Source organism: Haliotis asinina, chromosome 8 (genome assembly GCF_037392515.1).
Source record: "Haliotis asinina isolate JCU_RB_2024 chromosome 8, JCU_Hal_asi_v2, whole genome shotgun sequence".
NCBI lineage: Eukaryota > Metazoa > Mollusca > Gastropoda > Lepetellida > Haliotidae > Haliotis > Haliotis asinina.
This window is the reverse complement of record NC_090287.1, coordinates 30,077,785-30,099,182: the sequence shown is the minus strand read 5'-3', so window position 1 is coordinate 30,099,182 and position 21,398 is coordinate 30,077,785. Positions and strand designations below refer to the sequence as shown.

Here is a 21,398-nt window from a genome sequence, read left to right as displayed (position 1 = left end):
GACAGACTTAAGCACCTGTTATTTCTCACAGCACAAGAGGACAACGCTATCAACTATCATTTAGCATTGTTGGGAGATTTTGTCTTATTTCACAGTTGAATAAAAAAAATCTCGCACCTGTTATGCTTATTTGAAATGAATACCCGGATTTTAAAAACATGGTGAGTATTTAAAAGTATAGATACCCACTTGAAAATAGAAATACCCACTTAGTTTCATATGTGTGGGTATCATACTCAAAGGGTCAATGGCTTATCTGGAGCTCTGGCCATATGGTGGTTGGTATACTTGCTCTTGTGTTACATTAAGCCATAAATTTATTGTTTTTATTTGTAGTGAGAATATGAACTATTTTCAGATATAACATGCCACCTGAACGTTTGCTAGCCATCAACGTCATTGTGAAAATGTTGCATATCATCTGCATTATCACTCTATCGACCGGTGCTTGAAAGAAAACAAATATGAATGAATGAGACAGAGATTTTGAAAGCCTAAATATCAACTTTCTTGTGTTCTCGTTGGTGTTTGAAAGCAAAACGTTGCTAGAGTTGGTAAATCGTTGATGAATGATGTGTCGTTGATGAATCCAATTATCCTCCGGTGATGCCATGGGTACGTACGAGGTCACATATTACATGTACTTGGCGCAACATTGACGTGACGTCATGACAATCACTCCTGCTGGTACCATCGGCACTGCCACCTAAAGTCGGGAAGCTCAGGCTTTTCATCACCAATGTCCGCACAAGACTGGCATCTACCGCATCCAAGAACAAACTGAAACACACAGCCGTTTTTGATGTCAAATGCCGAGTACACATCTGGACACATGTACAGGTGTGTGTTTGCTCGTGTCAACTGTTCAGTGCATCAGGAACATCACCAGTAGCTTGAACCAGGTTCTCCCTGTGTGAAAAGATATACATGTGTTGTGAAGCCTATTGTGTGTATTTTAATGTTATTTGTTTGAACTTGCACATATTGTCTGACGTTATACATCTTTGTAAATTATAAAGTCATACATCTTGTAATTCAATGTATAAATTCTGTTTTGTATGCTTTTTGTTATTTCTCTATAACATTGCCATTTCGATCATCATTCCTGCCAGTTTGGTAATTGCAGTAATTAAATGGCATGAATGAACGTCAAGTTGTTTGTTGTCTGTTTTCCCTATCATGTACACAGTTAGACAGCCGTGTGCTAAGATGCCCACAACTTTATTGCTTGCCTGGTTTCATCTTCATACAGAGGAACAAGTATTTATATATAGTTATGTGTGTTCACAAAGGGTTGATGGTATTGTAGCAGTTGCTGGTAAAGGTGGGAAGATAAGCTATTGATAGGATGGTGGTATAATATCCGAATGTTTTTCTCGATGATGCATGGCATGAGCATGAAGCATAAAGTGGTAGGTGCTTCGTGCATACTAAAACTGATACAAAACTGACGATTCCGTCTATGACACATGAAAGAAACTGTGAATGTGTTGAAGTTTGAACTGATTTCACAAGATTCGAACTAAACTGACTTTAGACCTTGCACACTGTACACATGTGGGATATCTAAGAGAGGACTATGGCGCCACGTTTCAGTGCTTATGAATGAATCGACCGATTAAACACATTTCAAAGCAGGTGGAGGTGGTGAATTCAGGTATCATACACAGTATCAGCTGATGCCAACTGGTGTTTAGTACTGAAATCTTCTCGGTATTTAGGCGTGAGGTGTTGAATGCACTGTGACGTGCAGGCCATATCTTACTGACATTGAGGATGTTATAATATACCACATAACGCACGTTAAGCGAGTTTGTCAGAAAATACAACAGTGCTAGTAACTACATAATGCAACGTGTAAGAATTACGTCAGTGACACAGGCGACATATCATGTTCTGTCATTAAGATATCTTTCTTTCAAGTAAAACAATATGTGTTTGTTGCAGAGGGAAACATGTCTTCACTAATCGTGAAAAGAACCTGGTCCAAATCTCTCTTTAGGATTTAGGAGCTTAGCAGTAGTGTATGGCCATATGTACTGTTAAATTTAGTGGTATTCGTGTCTTTAACCAATCCGGTTACTTCCCGTGGTACTGTGACGTCACAGTGACTTGACGTCATGACAATCACTCCGACATCCACTCGGTAATGTCAACACGCTTGAGTTTGCTCTCTGAATTTTCGCGACTCCTTGGGTGAAACAAGTGTTGAAAATGACTTATTGTGGCCGCGACTGGCTCCGAGGGGCAAGAACAGCTCCAGGTTAGTTTCAGCTTACAGTTAATGTGAAGTTTTTATTTAATTAAGATAAATTGATTTCTTGATTGAAATCGGTGCCATTCAGTGTACTTTCTAAAAGAACGTCACTCGCGATAACAAGTTAAAAAGATCATGTGAGTGGATATCTGTTTGATGTCTGATGGGCAGGAGTTTAGACTGAGGTTAGAAAAAACTGAAAACATGTTTCATTAACGGTGAAACGATAAGGATGGAGAATAATCCGTCTGAAGTAGCAGCCAAAATAAATTTAATTAAGGCAATGCTAAATCAAAATGTGAGATGTTGACAAAGCTTAACGGGAAAGCGTTTCAGTCTATAAACTGAAAAGGATAATTGAAGACTGTAGTGTTATTTCATCTTCCAGATCTGAGACATCTGTTTACCAGTGAACTTCTGGAGGAGTTTGACTCTATCCGTCTTTGGCTTCATCTGATCCGGACTGCCATTCTCCACGAAAATGAGGTACGTTCGGTGGTGTGTGTTCAAGGAATGTTGTAGCATGATATTCCCATGGAACTGTATTGTAGTGCAAAAAGATTGCGTTTAAAACTTTTGAATTACACATTTCATTTGCATTTGAAGGGACCTAAAGTTTTAAATTAATATATTTTTCCATGTTTTAAATTTATATGAGTGAAATGCTTGTCGTCCAAAACTTTTGCTTTAAAGATCTGTGGAAGATAAATGGATATCGTTTTTAACAGGTGACAGAGAACAAGAGAGGCAAGCAAAACTTGTGGCTGTTACAGAGAGAGGTTGATTGTGGCTGGACACAGGTGTCTGAACTTTTCCTCAACAGTGATCGCCACCCCAGTGTGCGAAACTCACTCATCGACATCCACAACGCCGTCACCACGGCAGCTTGTCACTACAGACTCTCGCGACTTCTCCCATCGCCCATCTTTGTCCAAGGAGAACTGGTACCACCGGCTCTAACCCCCAAACCCGGGAAGCTCCGACGTTTCATCACCGGTGTCCGTACAAGACTGGCATCTGTTGCCTCCAAAAACAAAGTGAAACCCATGAAATGTCATGTAAAGGACACATCCAGACACAAGACTGCGTTTGATCGTGTTGTTCAGTGTATCAGGAACATCACCAGTAGCAAGAACCAGGTTCTCCCTGTGTGAAAAGTTACATATGTATTGAGAAACCTGTTTGATGTGTTTATTGACTGTAATTTGTTTGAACTTGTAAATACTGTCTGACGTTACACATCACTGTAAATCATAAAACCAGCATCCTTGTACATGAATTGAAAAATTCGGTTTTGTATGTAATTTGCTATTTCTGTAAAGCATTGCCATTTCATCATTCCTTTGACCGATGTGTCTCTTGCTGACAGTTTGGTAAATGCAGACATTAAATGGCATGAAAGAACGTCAACTTGTTTCTGGTCTGTTTTCCTTGGCGTCCACAGAGTTAGACAGCCATGTGTTGAGGTTCAGCGTTCTGGGTCTAATTTTCATACAGAGGATGAAGTATTTATATGTACCTATTTGTGTTCACAGTACCGTTGGTATTGTAGCAGTTGCTGGTAGAAAGGGAGAGATGAGCTTTGTTTATTGTTTGAACATTTCTCGTTCAATGTTGAAAAGGATTGGGCACAAATTTTATAACTTATTACAGCCCGCTCCAATCAGAAACATGAACAAAAATGAACGGATATAATAATATTAATATTAATATTCATTAATCGAAGCGCTTACATCGCACAATGTATTCATGCACATGACTAAAGATATTTTCATTAATAGTGTTTGGCAGGGCAGGGTTGCCGTAAAGAATGGTATCAATGTCGAAGTGAACATTTGATAGTTCAAAGTCTTGCTTCAGATCAAAACCGCAGCTGACAAATTTTGGACATTTTAAAAAGAAATGGTTTGCATCTTCCACTGAAGAACCACAATTGCAAGCCTTACTCTCTAACAAATTAACACGAAAAAGATCTGCATGCAATGAACTACATGAATGTCTTAACCAAATAGAAAATGTCTTGGAACCTAGTCCTTTTTCACATAACTTTGACTTAAACGATGACAATGAATTTGTACATTTTGTACAAATAGAGATATTTATAGAGAGCATTCTATAAACACGCAGAATCATAAATAAATGACTTTTGGAGAATTGAGGTGCGAAATTTAGCAATTGCCAAATCTGATTTGATATCCAGAAATGGTTTCAGTGAAAGTTGGAAGTAAATCTATCAGGTAATCAAGAGCTTGCTAGTCAATAGTTGTGTAGAATGTCCACAGTTTTCTTTGTGTTCGTCAAACGTTCAATGGTAACCAACCAGTTTCATTGTATAAACTATATCTTGAAGCGAATTTATACAATGCGGTTACTATTCTTGCTGCTTCAATTTGAACCATGTCATGTTTATCACAAATAAAGCTAGGACAATTATTCCAGACCTCAGCTGCATATTCTAAATTAGGTCGAATGTACATTTCATACATACCAGAAGGGGTACATCCAGGCAACACGTACTTTAGCGTCCGTGATGAGGAAAGAAGTTTTGAGACCTTATGTGTTACAGCAGATACATGATGCAACTATTTTGTATCATCTGAAATGATGACTCAGAGGTGTTTATGTTGATGTACACTTTCCAAATGTTCATTACCGAAAATCAAGTCAGGAACTCGTGAACATTTTTTTAAAAAGCATGAATTTTGTTTTATTCGGGTTAAATGTAAGTCACCCATTTGAAAAAAAGTAAAAGTAACAACCTGCTAATAAAAATAACATTTAACATTTGTTTGATCATTTCTTAAACATTTGCAGATCCATTTACACATAAAGAAGAACCAACTAAGGAAAATATAAAGAAAGCTGTCTGAAGCAAAGATCCGACTTTTAAAACATGACGAATACACTGCATTATAGACAAGACATATATGACAATGACAATGACAATACTTTCTTACCCCGAGGGGAATTCTTTTTACATTTGAAAGTGAACACATATGAGATTGTTAAAACATAAATAACTACATAAAGATTAGGATACGTAAAACGACAACAAAGACTGACAGTCAACAGTCATTTAAAAGGCGGATACTTGAAGGAATAAAAGAATTTTGAACTCTTTTAGTTTTAAAACGGGGCATTTGGTAACGCCGGCCTGAAGGTAAAAGAATTTATTCTTGGAATAACATGTGACTTGAATCTGATAAAATTCTCTCAGCGAGATTAACAGCACGATCATCAAAGAGGGATTGTAAAGATGAAACAGAAATTCCAGAAATCTTGGTTGCCATAAGAACAATTTTGTTAAGATGAGATTTGCATTTGAGATTAAGAGAACCGTACCAACACTGAATTGAAAAGGTTAAAATACTCTCAACAAACCAACGATAAAACAACAACATTACTTTTTGGCTAACATTAAAAGATATCAATTTACGCATAAAATGTAATCTTTGTTGGCACTTCTTGAAAATGAAATCAGTATTTGGGCCCCACTGAAGTTTGTCGTCAATAATAGTACCAAGGTATTTGTAGTGTGTAACAATTTCAACATTTTCATTTTTAATTTCAACAGGAGTAATCTACCCGAGTACATCCTTACCTACTTGTGTTTGTACATCATCAACCCTCATGTAAACATGCTCACCCCCTATCGTGTGTTATGTACATCATCCTATCATGCGTAATGTATCACCATTGGCTTCCATCCTTATCCCCAATCATGTACATCGTACTTACCCCGTATCTGTGTTATGTAAACATATCCACCTGATGAAGGAGTAAGCATTAACTCCGAAACGTTGTGTTCTCTCATAAAGAAGTTGATATCCATAAAAAAATCTTCATTCTAACAGGAGTAATGTCAGTTTTCTTGCTTCTAAAATCAATGATGAGTTCTTTTGTTTTCGAAACATTTAGCTGAAGGTAATTTAAGTCACACCACTGAACAAAGCTGTCAACGTCTTTTCTGTATTGGGCTTCTGTCTCTCTAATCTGGCCAACCAAAGCCGCGTCATCAGCAAATTTGACAGTCAGACAATCAGGGTTGCGGCTTACTCAGTCATTAGTATAGAGAATGAAAAGCACGGGCGAGATGACACAGCCCTGGGGTGCCTCAGTGTTAGTGTGCACAACTGACGAATCTGCTTGGTTCACGTGCACAAATTGCGGTCGGTCGATCAGAAACTGTTCAATCCAGAGAAGAAGATTCTTGTTCACTTTCATAGATAAAGGTTTTTGCAATAAAATGTGAGGTTGAATTGTGTTAAAGGCAGATGAAAAATCGATAAAATCGATAAACAAGCTTTGTATGTTGCTATGTCAGTCATTTATAATTTCTAAACAAACAGTGAAAGCCCCAGTCAACAAGAGTCATCTGGAGATGACATATGCCCCTGGCCCTCACATATTTGACAGAACAAATCATTTGACAGTTACTTAATTAATGTTTCTTTAGACTAAGTTTGAATTGTTTCCATTGAATTCATGAAAAATATAAATACCAAATATCTGTAAACGGCAACAGGTACCACGATCTGTCTCATATATATGCCAAGATTTGTTGAAAGCTATGAAACGGTTTTCGAGTTGTGCTTCGGAAACGAGGCCCATTTATCCATTCTGAGACTAAGTCCGAATTGTTTCCATGGAAACCGGGAAAAATAAAGATACCAAAACTTTGTAAACAGCAAAAGGAACCACTTTGTGGTCTGCCTCAAATATCTGCCACGTTTTGCTGAAAGATATTAAATAGTTTTCGAGTTGTGCTCAGGAAACGAAGCCCATCCCTCCATGTTGTGACAAAGTCCGAAACATTTCAAAGGAAACCGAGAAAATAATAAATCACAAAAATCTGTAAATAGCATAAGGCACCACTTTGGCATCTGCAACACATATCTACCAACTTTTGCAGACAGATATTACTAAGTTTTTGATATGTCCTCCGGAAATGAAACACACCTCTCACTTTTGAGACAAATTCTCTGACTGACAGGTTCTGACTGATATATCTACCAAGTTTTGCAGAAAGATATTGAATGGTTTTTGAGTTCTGCTCCGGAAACGAAGCCCATCCCTCCACTTTGAGACAAAGTCTTAATCGTTTCCATGGAAACCGAGAAAATTATAAATCACAAAAACCTGTAAATAGCAAAAGGTACCACGTTGGGGTCTGCCTCAAATATCTGGCAGGGGGAGGTACAAACGATGAATGCTTGATAAAGCGACGAGAATCCACAAAAGGACAAAAACTAAAGTTGCGGATAATATCAGATTTTAAGTAAGGTTTTAAAAAGGTTTTAAACTAGAATAGCTTCTTCGATTCCCCGGTGAAATTGTTTTGACATCTTTCTACCCGTGAAGGTCCCTGTGTAGAATAGGCCTTCAGCAACCCCTGCTTGCCACAAAAGGCGACTATGCTTGTCGTAGGAGGCGACTAACGGGATCGAGTGGTCAGGCTCGCTGACTTGGTTGGCACATGTCATTGGTTCCCAATTGCGCAGATCGATGCTCAAGTTGTTGATCACTGGATTGTCTGGTCCGAGACTCGATTATTCACAGACAGCCGCCATATAGCTGGAATATTGCCGACTGCGGCGTAAAACTAAACTTACTCACTCACTGTGTCAGCGTACGATGAATCGTACGATCTGTATCTGGGTGTGTCAATACCGGAAGACTGAGTAGACTGTTCCGGTTGGAGAACAGTCCCACAGTCCCACGCTTGCGGGCAGTTAAAGCGGGGCGGTATCTACAGATGATTCATCCATTTTGGAAGATCAGGTGTAGGTTTATTGTCGGCACCCGTACTTTTGAGTTTAGGAATTTCGTTTTGGCACTGGTGTAACCTTTGAAGCAGTTTTTCCTTCACTAACAATCAAATCATTCTTTTGCTTTATGAGGTTATTGGTGTTATCTTCAGTCAATGTTTTCTTCAATATCTCCTCATTTTTGCTGTCAATGCCGCGTGATTCTGCCGTCATCGTTGTCGCCTACAAATCATCAGTCCTGATGCACTGTTTACAAATGAATGGAAGGTCCAGATACAAATCACGGCAGTCGATTAGCTACTGAAGGGATGGTGATACATATACTAAGCACATAGTAATGACAGTTTGAACCATTCTGGGGTTAGTGGTTCGCACTTCATGCCGAAGTTTGTGAAGCTCATTTCTAGTGTCCCCTGTCTTAGTACATATTGCTAGAATGTTGCTATTTTTTGTAAGTGGCGTAAAACTATACTCACTCACTCACTCACTATCTCTTCCATACCACCATCGAAACCTTGTTCTAGTGCTGCACTGCATACTTATCACGGTGAGAGATTTACTCAACCGCATCAGGTTTACTAGTGCTAATGACAGAAGCATGACGAATGAAAGTTCCCTGTTCCAAAAAGAACCCACAAATACTTCATCAAAACACATCATACAAACGGAGACCATAAACTGGTTGTCGAGAGCCGCATTGCAGGGTCATGTCTTGCATCGCGGCTCTCGACTAATAAACTGCATGGATGTATTTTAAGACCGTTGACGCTGTACACGTGTGATGCAACCGCGTGAGAGTCCAGTAAAGACAAATAATTCTTTAGCGAGTTAGAAAAAATATGTGTCTGCGTGCATGCGTGTTACGCATTCACATGAGAACAGATAAGAACTGTGTGAGAGACGAAGTTTCCATTAACGAAGGATCCCGCTGTGCGAAGTAATGAATGGTCCCGTGCGCAGTGATATCAACTAGATGTACATTATGTGAGATTATTTCAGTATTCCATACTTGTACGGAAGATACATATGTCTATCATATGCCTCTGGTGTCATTATGTCTCCTAAATGAGAGCAGTAGGCTAAATATATGGGTGTCCACTGATGCACTATATTTCTCCGGAAGCTACAATTACGTCATATGTGACAAGGCTAAAAGCAACATGGCCGTTGTTTTGATCGGCTTTCGGTAAGAGTAGAACCCTGAATTTAACTGCATACATATCTATTAACGTTTCCATGGTGACTGTACATGCACACACTTAATCGTGATACCCAGGTGCTGCAAATGCATTGTTTTACACTGCAGTATTTAAATCAGAATGTGGTAGAACCGCCCTGAGAAATAAGTACGAGATTGTCAACATTCATGTTGCTGTTGCTGAATGGACAGTAATCACTTTCCTGTTCAACATATAGACATATATGAATGAGTCTATAGATTTGTGTAAGTTCAACATAGAATACTGAGTAAGCATTGTAAGGAAACTGAGGAGGTAAAATTAACACACACTGAAACACCTGAAACAAATGTAATCAAGAATGTCTACAAGCCTGATAAATGATAACAGTACAAATGTAAAACCTGTGATCCAAAGTATTGTCAATTCTTATCATGCTTGTAAAACGTATGTAATCTGTAACAGGTCGGCGATTGTATGTCATTAGAAATTTCCATCCCTGGTGACAAAACTATGCTACCTTTGTCAGTTGTATAACGTCAATTTATTTATCTAGGTCTACTCCAATGCTATGATGTAAGGTCTGTGTGACATATTAGAGGAAAATCAAAATGTGTGACCATCGTCATCTACGTTCACCAACACCTGCAGGAATTGTTGACCATGTCAGCTATCTGTCTGACAACCTTGGTGAGCTAGTTGAGAATGAAGAGTACAGTGACATTACTCTGCTCGTTGAGGGTGTGCGCTTCCATGCCCACAAGGTCATTCTGGCGGCTCGATCAGAGTACTTCAGGTATATACTTTGCATCTTGATTCTTTGTCTCGGGTTAGTTACTTCTGTGATTGTACTAGAGAGAATTTAATGTCCTTTCCATGGTACTACAATGACGAGTCTTCGTGTTAATAGATAAACCTGCATGTTTCAGATACATGTGTAGATAAATCTACATGTCACGCACAATATTTTCTACCTGCGTATTCTGCACGCAAAGCATTTTGTTGTTCTGGGAGCAAGTAACCAAAGAACAAAAATAAACATTTTGCTGATGACACTTGGACAGAAAGCTTCCACAATATATCACAATATGTATTTCAGTATCTCTTACATTATTGCAACATACCACAATATAAGAATCATATCTATATCTAGTCCTAGGTACCTCTTGAGTAACATGGCAAAAAAATGTGATAGAGTATTAAAAGAATGAACTATGATGTACTTTGTTGTTTAAGGAAATGACTTACTCTTTGCCTAATGGGTAATAAGCATGACGAAGATGATTATGTTTTTTATCAGAGCTCTGTTGTTTGGTGGGATGAAGGAGTCTCAGCCTGGGACGACTGAGATAGAGCTGCAGGATACACCAAACATAGCCTTTTCAGCACTGCTCAAGTACATGTACACAGGCCGAATGAATCTCATTGAAATCAAGGTAGAGAAGCTGTTACTGACAGACATATACATATATATATGACTATGAGTGTAGTACTTCAGGCCAACTGCTTAATTGTAATATGGAAGACCTGAGACTACGTGCTTTCATGTTTGTGTGAGCGTGTGTTAGCCTGAGCTTGAGCGTTTGTATGTTAAGATACCTCTAAACTCAGTATGTTTAAATTTTGAGAATTATCACAGATTTGAACAAAATCATTTTGTTTCTCAGTTTGTATGAAGTTTTTCTGAGTATGAAAGTTAGTTTGGTTTGAATCATAGACTGTAACATGTAAACAAATTTGGTAAAGATGCAAATTCTTTACAGTCAACAAGTCAAGAAATTTTTGTTCAGTGTTAAGTTTGACCTGTATGGAATCACAGCAAACAGGATACCTCATTCATACTGACGATATATATTTTGTGTTTGCAGTATTATCATGATGATTCATGAGGAGGAAACGATGTTCATGCAGGATGATTACAAGTAGCAGGTCTATTTCATTGGTGATTATGTCTGTCATTTCTTTCCAGGAGGAAAATTTGTTAGATATTCTTGGCCTGGCACATCGGTTTGGCTTTGTTGAGCTTGAAGGTGCCATCTCAGACTATTTAAAGGCGATCCTCAACAGCCGCAATGTCTGCTTCATCTATGACCTGGCCAACATGTACAACTTATCATCCCTCTGTCAAGTATGCAAGGAGTATATTGACAGAAATGCATTCGAGATTCTCCACAGTGAACCCTTTCTAACATTATCTCAGGTAGGTGTCTGCTGATGTCTGAGTTCAACAAGAATCACCGCATATGAAAAAAATTACCATGAACATGATAAGAATGTCATTGCACTTCCATACCTCTTACTTGGTAGGCTAATGTTTAAAGTGTTCACTTGTCATGCTGGAGACCCGGGAACAATGAGTGAAGTCTGTTTCTGGTGTCCTCTGTCGTGATATGACTGGAAAAGTAAAACTTACTCACTCAATCTAACTCGTTAAAGGTTTGTTTTAGAATGGATCTCCAGTAGCATAAGACTGTCATAAAAGATGACTGATGGCAGTGTAGGAAAGATAGCACGTCCCAACATCTGAGGCGGGTGAATTTTGTGGAAGAAGGGTTTAAAAAATCTAATCGTCCTCATGTCGGGTCAGTTTTCAGATCTTGATGGAGATGCTGATGACTTGTCTGAAGACTAGTTCTGTAATGTTGTAACCAGATGATTCCACTCCAAGCTCAGTGTGTGCATATTAAATGATAGCTTAAAATAACACAAACCAGTTTTATTCTTGCAAGTCTTGAAATTGTGTTTAATTTATATCTGGATGACAGGCTAGATTTTGGCATGATTGGTTAAAAGTTTGACCAGGCAATCCTGTGGACAGGTTCGATTTTCTACGTCTTTTCTACACTGCTGGTGGGATGGGGTGGTCAGGCAAGGTAACTTGGTTGAAACATGTCATGATATCCTAAGAGCATAGATCGATATGCCTGAAGTCAAACACTGGACACACTGGTACCGACAAGGCTAAGTTGTGTTCTTTAGACATGTAACCTGTGCTAGGTCAAAAAGTTATAAATCCAGATCAACCTTGTCATTGATCATTGGTCTGTAATGTGAGAAACTATCATTTTTCCTTATCCTCACTCATGCTTAATTGCTTATCTCCTCTTCCTGGCCAAGGTAGTAGAACACATGAAATCCCTTGAAGTTCCCTTCTAAAAGAAGCAGACGTAAAAATACACTCACCCATGAGAAGCCTCCCTTTCCCATGCACATGGTCAGCTGATCGGCCATGATTATCACTCTCTCCCTATTGCCCAACGAGGGCAGCCAGGGGCACCTGAGGTCCCGTATACGCCGATAAGTTTTTCATTCTTTGGGTCCTTTAACTAAATTTGTGTTGTATGCAGTATTTTGCGTTTGTGTATGCATTATTATTATCAATTTTGTAATTTTTGTGTCTTTATTGAACACATTTCGTGTCTACAGTGTAGATTGCGGCTGTCGGCAGTTGTCCCACACTTACTTTGTCAGGCGTGTAAGCCCTTATGTTCCTCTGATATTTGTAAATTTTGTATATATTTATCTGAATCAGAATTTTCTTTACATATGCTCTGTTCACAGACGTGTAAGAGACAGGCATTGTCGGCTCACATTAGCCATGTCAAAATCTGGTGAGATAAATTTGGGTAACTGTTTATCTATTGCTGCTGAGATTCATTCCAGTGATATGTCAGCCGTATCTCTGAGGTAATGTCTAGGGTCTTGCGAGTCGTCTCCTAAAACACAGAAGTGACCGTCTACAGAGGCAGGACTGTCACAGTCAAAGAAATCTAATTCGTCGAAGTCCTCGTCTTCCAAATCATCGCAGAATCCGTTGATTATACGAAGTGAGCAAGATATCAAACAGTGTTATCAACGTCATCTTGGTTGACCCCGACGGCATCATCAATGCCTCAGAACCCTTATGACCATCATCAGACATGCAGAAATTCCTGATGCAGATGATGAGCCTTATGGAGCAATGGTTGAAAAAAGAGAGAAGACTGCACTTGTCAACAATGTCAACTGTGACTCACCGTGAGCACTTGTCTCGACCTGCACTCACATCCGAAGATAAAGAAGAGGTGTATGCACGCATATGATTGACGTCCCTGTCATCTCTTCGCAGTACAGAGACAGATCCACCCATGCCGAGTGAGTGCACCCGCACGAGTGGTTACACTCGCGTGAGGGAGGATATTCGCTCGCGTGAGTGCACTCCTGGATCTACTCGTCAAGATCTTCCTCAGTCTCCTCAGCTCATAGAAGGCACCATCTGCAGTCATCCTCTCCTTCAGACTTGGACTTGCATAGAAGGGAATGCGTCTCACTTGAGGAGGGATGAAGATAGACGACCAAGAGTTGTCACCGGAGGGAGCCCTCTTCTCGGCTTCGGAAGTCACATCGTGGATCACTGATGGCTTAAACTTAGTCTCACCATCTAAGGACTCCATCACATGGAGCCATTCATCAGAGCACCCGATGTAGATGCAGGTTACAAGGTAATCAGCACAGCCCGCATCAGATTCTACAAGGTAGAAGATAAGAGGCTTGCTCAAATCGACACTACTATGAGATGAACATTCTTTGGACTAGGTGGATCTAGAGCCATCAACAAGACTCTCGTTACAAAGTTCAGCAATCCTTCCAACGAGGAAGAGAGAATGATCCTGTCAGCACTTATCACTCAGAGGAAGGATCAACAGTTTATGTCCTAACACCTAACCTCTACTACTGTGGGTTTAAATTTACTGCATCGACAAGGGCTCTTGTCTGCCTCGCCATGGAGTGAGAACTTCGCAAGTCTTTCTATCAAGCCCCATGGTCTGCACCTACTGCGTTTGATAGGAAGATTGAAGAGGTAGCAAGGACGGTTGCTCAAGACTCCAGAGAAGTCATGATCAAATCCATCAACACTTTGACTTCAGTACCTACATATCCTGATTCATTGAGAATCCAGGAAATATCTGCACTTCCTTTTCAACAGTCAGCACTACCAGTGGACGGTCTTACCCATCATCAACTATCTACACCTAAGAGGGCTATGCAGCGCTTTCTACCTGGATGACGGGATACAAGCGCATCAACGGAAAAGTCAACTCAGACTACAGTTAGACTTCACAATGAGGCTGCTAACACAACTGGGATGGTTAGTAAATCACCTAAAGTTGGAATTGGAACCTCAACAAGATCTCAGATTCCTCAGGGTTCGTTTCATCACTACATTGAATCAGATTGTCGTCCCGGGGGACTGGTGGGTCCAGATTCAAGAAATGATAAAGCAAGCTCTACTCTCTCCATTGACACTTCGACAATGGCAGTGTGTACGAGGTCAGAAGAGGAAGACTGCAGCTGCATCCATTACAACGCTTCTTGAATCTTCATCTCAACAACAGAGGTCAGATTCTGCTCTCAGACAGTATTAAGCATTCTCTACTTTGGTGGACTTGCCAATCGAATGTCTGCGCAAGGACTTATATGTTAGAGTCGGCATTCAACAACCATCTCTGCAAGGATGGGGAGCTCATCAAGAGAACAAGGTAGCAGCATGGATCTGGAACAAAGAGGAACAGGCTCTTCACATCAACCAGCTGGAAATGAAAGCTGTCATTCATGCCATCCACCGCTGGTTGATATGACTGAGAGACAAGCTATTGATGATCCACATGGACAACTCAAAAGTGGCTTTTTACATAAACAAACAAGGGTCAAGAAGATCGCCATCTCTACTACACCTGACGTTTCAACTCATCGAGTTAGTCAACAGTTTGAACCTCCAAATAAAAGCATGTCACATACCAGGTGCCTGGAACATCATGGCAGACGCCCTGACAGAATGGATGCTGCATCGGAAGCGTTTCAGCTAATCAGTCAGGCATTCAGATCGCTGCAAATAGACATGTTTGCAACACGTTTCAACAAACAGACAACAACCTTTGTGTCACCGGTACCAGATCCCTTAGTCTGGGCAACAGATGCTCTCAGCATCCCATGGGAAGGACTAAACGCATATGCGTTTCCTCCTCCACTGCTGCTACCAAAGGTCATAGAGAAAATCAGACAAACGAAGGAGTTACAACTGATTTGGTCGCGCCTTATTGGTCAACGAGAGATTCCGAGGGTTTCCAGCACTTAAAGAAGAGTAAGGACAACCACTACTGCAACTACTGTAGAAGAAGAATCTTCTCGTCCACAACCACACAAAACAGGCGCATGACAAACCATCTGTGTTAATTTCACATATGTACCGTATTAAGACCTGTTTAAAACACAGATGATATTCAGCGAGGGCAGCGAAAGCAGTCACCTTAGCCTTATGGAAATCCACTCACACACTTTGTCAGGAAGAAGTGATTCTCAGCAATAAAGGCACGTCCTCAGACAGCAGATTATCTAAGCCATCTACGACATTCCAGAGGTCTGAAAGGCTCTACATTATCTACATGCTTGACTGTTCTCAGCTCAGTCATCACCATGGGAACGCAGACCAAGCTGACTAAAGTACCGGAGTTACTTGAATTACTACGCTACTTCAGGTTGGAAGATCAATGACGCAGATTTACAGCTCCAGCATGGGATCTAAATGTCGTACTCAAACATCTTACAAGTGATGCGTATGAGCCGTTCAACTGGACATCAACTGAACTGCTGACTCAAAAGACGCTATTTTGACTAGCCTTGGCTACAGCTACACAAATGTCAGAAATTCATGCTCTAGACTTTAATTGAATGAAGTTTGATGCAAGTCAGTCAACTGGCAAGTCAACTGGATAGACAGTTCCGCATACTGGCCTTGTCCTCAATCCTTGGACCTCATGATACGCAAGACTTGTCATTATGTCCAGTCAGAGCATTGAAGATATACATTGCACGTACCAGGTCTAGAAGACAAAGTTTCAAGTGCCTATTCATCCCTATATCTACTGAGACACCTATGGAAGTATCCCGCAACACTATCTCATTGTGGATCAGAGCTGTTATACTGAGAGCATATGAAGCAGCAGGATTAGAACTTCCGCGAGCCTCTAACCCACACGAAGCCAGAGCCTTGTCCTCTACACTAGCACTACATGGGAATTGCTCGCTATCAACTATAATGGAGGGCTGCTTTTGGAAATCAAACACGATGTTTGCCAACCACTGTCTACGAGACATAGCCACAGAGGACGTCACTGGCATTCATCAGTGTGGGCTTCTTATTGTTGCTCAGCAACTAACAGTTCCCTGAAGGCGCTGAGTTCACTCACCTGATTTATCACATGACTTTTGGAAGTGGAGTATAATGGCGGAAAGTCCATGCCCACGTCTTGAACAAAGTGGCATGAGTGATTATGACCCTGTACTCGTAATGAAGATACTTCTACCTGAAGAAGGGTTACAAGTAGTCTTGATTGCTATATCTTGACATTTAGTTACACCAGTTGCAACTAGCAGGACGCTAGTTACTTTTGATGTCATCACGTGCCAGTCAAAGAAGCCTTCTACAGAAGACAAGCTCGACTGGATGTGATCCCCCAGAATCTAAAATGAATATTAGAAAAACAGGACCTAATTATCGCCGTTACAAGTTCCCAAGTAGGGGTTGGGGTGGGGAATTTTGGATGTAATATTGGCAGACAGGCAACAGAATCCAGCATGGCCTGACACACCGCCATTTCCGTCGGATTCTGTAAAAAATTAAGCATGAGTCAGGATAAGGAAAAATATGTAATTTTTTAATAAAATTGATATTTTTTACTTATCCTGACTCATGATGGAAGCCCTCCCAGCCGCCCCTCTCAGGCACATTGAATTCCTATGTTCTTGTGTCGGCCGATTATTAAGGAGAGAGTGATAATCATGGTCGATGAGCTGACCATGTGCATGAGAAGGGAGGCTACTCGTGGGTGAGTGTATTTTAATGTCTGCTTCTTGTAGAAAGGATCTTCAAGGGATTTCAGGTGTTCCACTACCTTGGCCAGGAAGAGGAGGTAAGCAATTAAGAAATCAAGCATGACTTAGGATAAGTGTAAAATATCAATTTCATTCAGAAAGTTACATATTGCTTAATATATTGATCACGGATTGTGTACTTTATGCCACACTAAGCAGTATTCAAACTGTGTAAAGGTGGTCTGTCAATAGCTTTTCTTTATGAATTTTTATTTCACTAAGTTCATTTATTGTCATATTACATTTACAAAACATCGTCAGCAACATCATAGAAGCATCAACTTCATATAAGCATCATCATCAACAACCTGTAAATGACACCGTAAGCTAAATTGGAATATGATGATCTGCAATGAACCAAGTCACTGAATCTGACTGATTCAATTAATTGTCTCTTACAACAAGATTAGGTTGCTGGGGAGCTATATTCTTACCTGGACTCTCAACAGCTCTTCTTGACAAAGAATGGCTAATTGACTGTTTCAGTCGTCAGTGAAACAGCTGATCTGCACTGACTCCTTCTGTGCTCCTGAGATCGACATCTTCAAGGCCATCAAGAGCTGGGCAGACCACAACCAGGGCCAGGACCCCACCCCTATCCTTGATTCAGTCAGATTCTCTCTGATGACCATGCAGGAACTACTGAATGATGTGCGCCCCACGGGGCTCGTGTCTGCAGATGCCATCCTGGATGCCATCAAGACGCAGACAGAGTCCAGGGACATGGAACTCAAGTACAGAGGCTGTCTGAGTAAGCAACTAGTTTCTTAGTTTCTGTATCATGCAGTGTTAACATCTTTGAGCATGTTGGATGGTATCTTGAAGTGGGTATCTAAACTATTGTGATGAGCTTCTTTTTTGCAGTGATAGTGGTGATACTTCAGCACAGATTCATGAATTTGAAATCTTTCAGTCCATGAGGAGAATGTGGCCACCACCAGGTTTGGGAGTCAGGTGTTGCGGGGAGAGATGAAGGCGGCCTTATTGGATGGTGACAGTCAGAACTATGACCTGGACCGAGGCTTCTCGCGCCACCCCATAGATGAGAATAATGGGCAGGGTGTGGTCATCAAGCTGGGGCAGGCCTTCATCCTTAACACTGCCAAGCTGCTTCTGTGGGACAAGGACATGAGGTGGGTACAAGTCTCACAAGTTCTAAACACTGTCAGTTTTGTGTGCGGGGGTTGGAATAGAACTAAGGATGGCTTTTGCAGTGTCTGTTTTAATACTGAATTTTCGGTAAATCCACTTGAATTGTCATCTTATATAGAGTGTGATGTGTGTTGCAGGTCATACTCCTACTACATTGAGGTGTCGATGGATGACAAGGACTACGAGAGGATCATTGATCACACTGGCTTCCTGTGTCGGTCGTGGCAGATCTTGCACTTCCCATCGAGAGCTGTCAGGTACTTGCCACAAAAGCTGTATAGCAAAATATCTGTCACTAGTGTCATTGATACATACTTAATCTTGTTTCATTGTTTTCAATCTGTATTTATTATTATTTTGATAGATTTCAGAATGAGTTATTGTGAACGCTGCTTTTGGTGTCAGTAGGTGTGATGGTTGTTTAACTTGATGATGTCATTTCCTTCAGGTACATCCGCATCGTAGGGACCCACAATACAGTGAACCGTGTCTTTCATATCGTGTCTTTTGAGTGTTTGTACACCAGCAAGCCCTTCCAGCTGAGCCGGGGCCTTGTAGGTAAGTAGCATCACTCCATCATTCACCATTCTGCTTTAGGATGATGTCCTAGCCACTTATATGTTCATCCTATACACAGAGTAGGAAATAGGTCCCTGAAAGTCTGTTGATAACAGAGATCTAGATTTACTCATGGTGTAGATAAAATCGGAATGATGTCCATGTATACTGTCTGTTGGCCAGTATTATGTGTAGACATGGTTCTGGTCTACACAAAAGAAACGCAAGTTTTGAAAAAATGAAATCTCATAACAGTAAGCGTTCACGTTAATGTCCTCTATTTAAACTTTTGCACTGTCCATCGTCCACAAGTTTTGATTTTTTAGATATTTTCACCTTTTATTGTGTCTGTGTCTGTCTGTCTGTCTGTCTATCTAAAAACTTAACTAAAAGCCAGAGTTGGTGTTCACTATATTTGATACTTGTATGCTTCCATGATCCCAGTCACGTCTCATCAGCTGGAATGTCAAACGACCCTTTGTACAAATCTATCATAAATGTTGTGTTAAATGTACCCGTAGTTGTTTGACTGTGCCAGTGAAGATATATACGTCTTATTGATTACAGTAGTCCTGATTCCTGAAAACAGTTGTGGTTAATATATGCGTTTGACAGTAGTCATAGATAGATATCAGTTGTCCTGATGTTTGTGTGTTTGTGCTGTTTCAGTTCCCTCTGAGAATGTGGCCACCATAAAACACAGTGCGTGTGTGATCGAGGGAGTGAGTCGAAGTCGCAATGCGCTGATCAATGGCGACACCCGGCACTATGACTGGGACTCAGGCTACACCTGCCACCAGCTGGGCAGCGGTGCTATCGTGGTACAGCTTGCCCAACCATATATCATCCAGTCAATGAGGTAGGCTACATCCTTGCTGTCTCTTATGTTTCAGATTACGGTGCTTACCTCTTCATTTTGAGACACCTTATGTGTTAACTGGGCTCCAAGTCACTTCATATGTGCATTCTTCCTTCTTCAAAATTCATTATCCACCCATGCTACCCTGAGAAGTTACATATTGGGAACAATATTCTCAGAAGCAGAGTAATGTGGGGATTGGATGTTTAGGCTCTGTAGCTGCACAAGTTGAGATCTCTCAACTTGGCTGACTCATGTCAACATATCCCAAATGCATAGATAGATGCTTATGATGTTAATCACTGGATTGTTTGGTCCAGACTCAAGTACTTACATTTTGCTGGCATATTGCAGACTTAAAAAAAACAAAATGTGTAAACAAACTGCTGGTTGGATGGCATGACTTCATGGTGTAGGACATTGTTCAGGTCATTGACCATTGAAATGATTGATGTATGTTGGCCAGACATGATTGTGTCTCAGACTGCCATTGTGTGTCTGGAATATTGCTGACTGTGCTGTAAATCATATTCCCAAATTACTCTGAAAACACGTGCTGCGGGGCATAGCAACGTGAACTTTTAATAGCTGTGTCAAGCTTTTAAATGAAGGTATTGATGAAAAGTACTATGACTTTTCTCTTCACACTGACAATTAAAAACTTGATCATAGATCTCTTCTTCACATAGCCAACCTTGAAATGTATATCCCAACACTGTAAGATGTGCATGTTGTGTGTCAGACTGCTGTTATGGGACTGTGACGACCGCAGCTACAGCTACTACGTGGAAGTGTCAACGGACCAGCAGAAATGGCACATGGTGGCTGACAAACGGAGAGAAGCATGCAAGTATGTTCCAGCTTGAAGTAGGCATGCTTGCTCCTGCTAGAAGTAGGACAGTAAAATTGAGCTCTTAAAGTTTACCGTTATCTGAATGTGTTAGAGATGTTAGGGGAGTGTGATTCATTTCAACTGCCTTTGGATCTGTGGTTTGACTTAATGAAAAAGCATATTACATAATGTGAAAATGATGTTGAAAATATGAAGATTCTATTCATGTAGGTCTCGACATGCAAGGGTGGTAGTGTAGCCATATAGGTACAATGTGTGAAGCCCATTTCCGACGTCCTTTGCTGTGATATTGCTGGAATATTGCTGAAAGTGGCATAAAACTAAAGTCACTCTCTGACTCTCACATGGTAACACATATTCTCTTTCCCATCAGATCCTGGCAGACAATCACCTTTGACCCAGAACCAGTTGCCTTTGTCAGGATTGTTGGCACTCACAACACTGCCAATGAAGTGTTCCACTGTGTACACTTTGAATGTCCAGCCGACACCTCTCTCACTGCTCTCAGCAACTCTGTGGCCAATGTCTCGCTCACCGTGGGCCCCCCGAACAGCCCTCCAAGCCCAAGTGTGTCTAATGCTCCCTCCAGTCAGCCCAGTCCCCAGCGACTCCAGGGAGCTGAGGGTGGTCAGGGCATCAGCCCAAACAGATCCCAGAGGAGCCCTCGCAGTCCCCAACACCCTGTGCATGACATTTACGCTGGTCCAGACTACTCACAGCAAGATGCACCCGAAGCTGATCGGATGGATGTGGAACACTGACTGTAGGGATGGCAGGGTGGGTTGGGGTGGGGAGAGGAAAGGATTGCTGACTATAGGGGTGACAGGGTGGGGAGAGGATAGGCTTGCTGACTAAAGGGGTG

At 40.9% G+C, this 21,398-nt stretch overlaps 2 protein-coding genes across 2 annotated transcripts; both read left to right on the top strand.

Moving 5' to 3' along the window:
- Positions 1-2,214: 2,214 nt before the first annotated feature.
- LOC137295095 (uncharacterized) lies at positions 2,215-3,411 on the top strand. Its single transcript, XM_067826383.1, has 3 exons — positions 2,215-2,263; positions 2,646-2,743; positions 2,986-3,411. The coding sequence occupies exons 1-3, from the start codon at positions 2,215-2,217 to the stop codon at positions 3,409-3,411; spliced, it is 573 nt and encodes a 190-aa protein (XP_067682484.1).
- Positions 3,412-9,174: 5,763 nt separating this feature from the next.
- Positions 9,175-21,308, top strand: LOC137293780 (BTB/POZ domain-containing protein 9-like). Its single transcript, XM_067824514.1, has 11 exons — positions 9,175-9,211; positions 9,760-9,999; positions 10,504-10,639; positions 11,173-11,403; positions 17,601-17,865; positions 18,028-18,247; positions 18,404-18,523; positions 18,715-18,824; positions 19,494-19,683; positions 20,426-20,533; positions 20,910-21,308. Exons 2-11 carry the CDS (start codon positions 9,815-9,817, stop codon positions 21,295-21,297), a joined length of 1,953 nt encoding a protein of 650 aa, XP_067680615.1. The 5' UTR covers positions 9,175-9,211; positions 9,760-9,814; the 3' UTR covers positions 21,298-21,308.
- Positions 21,309-21,398: the final 90 nt, after the last annotated feature.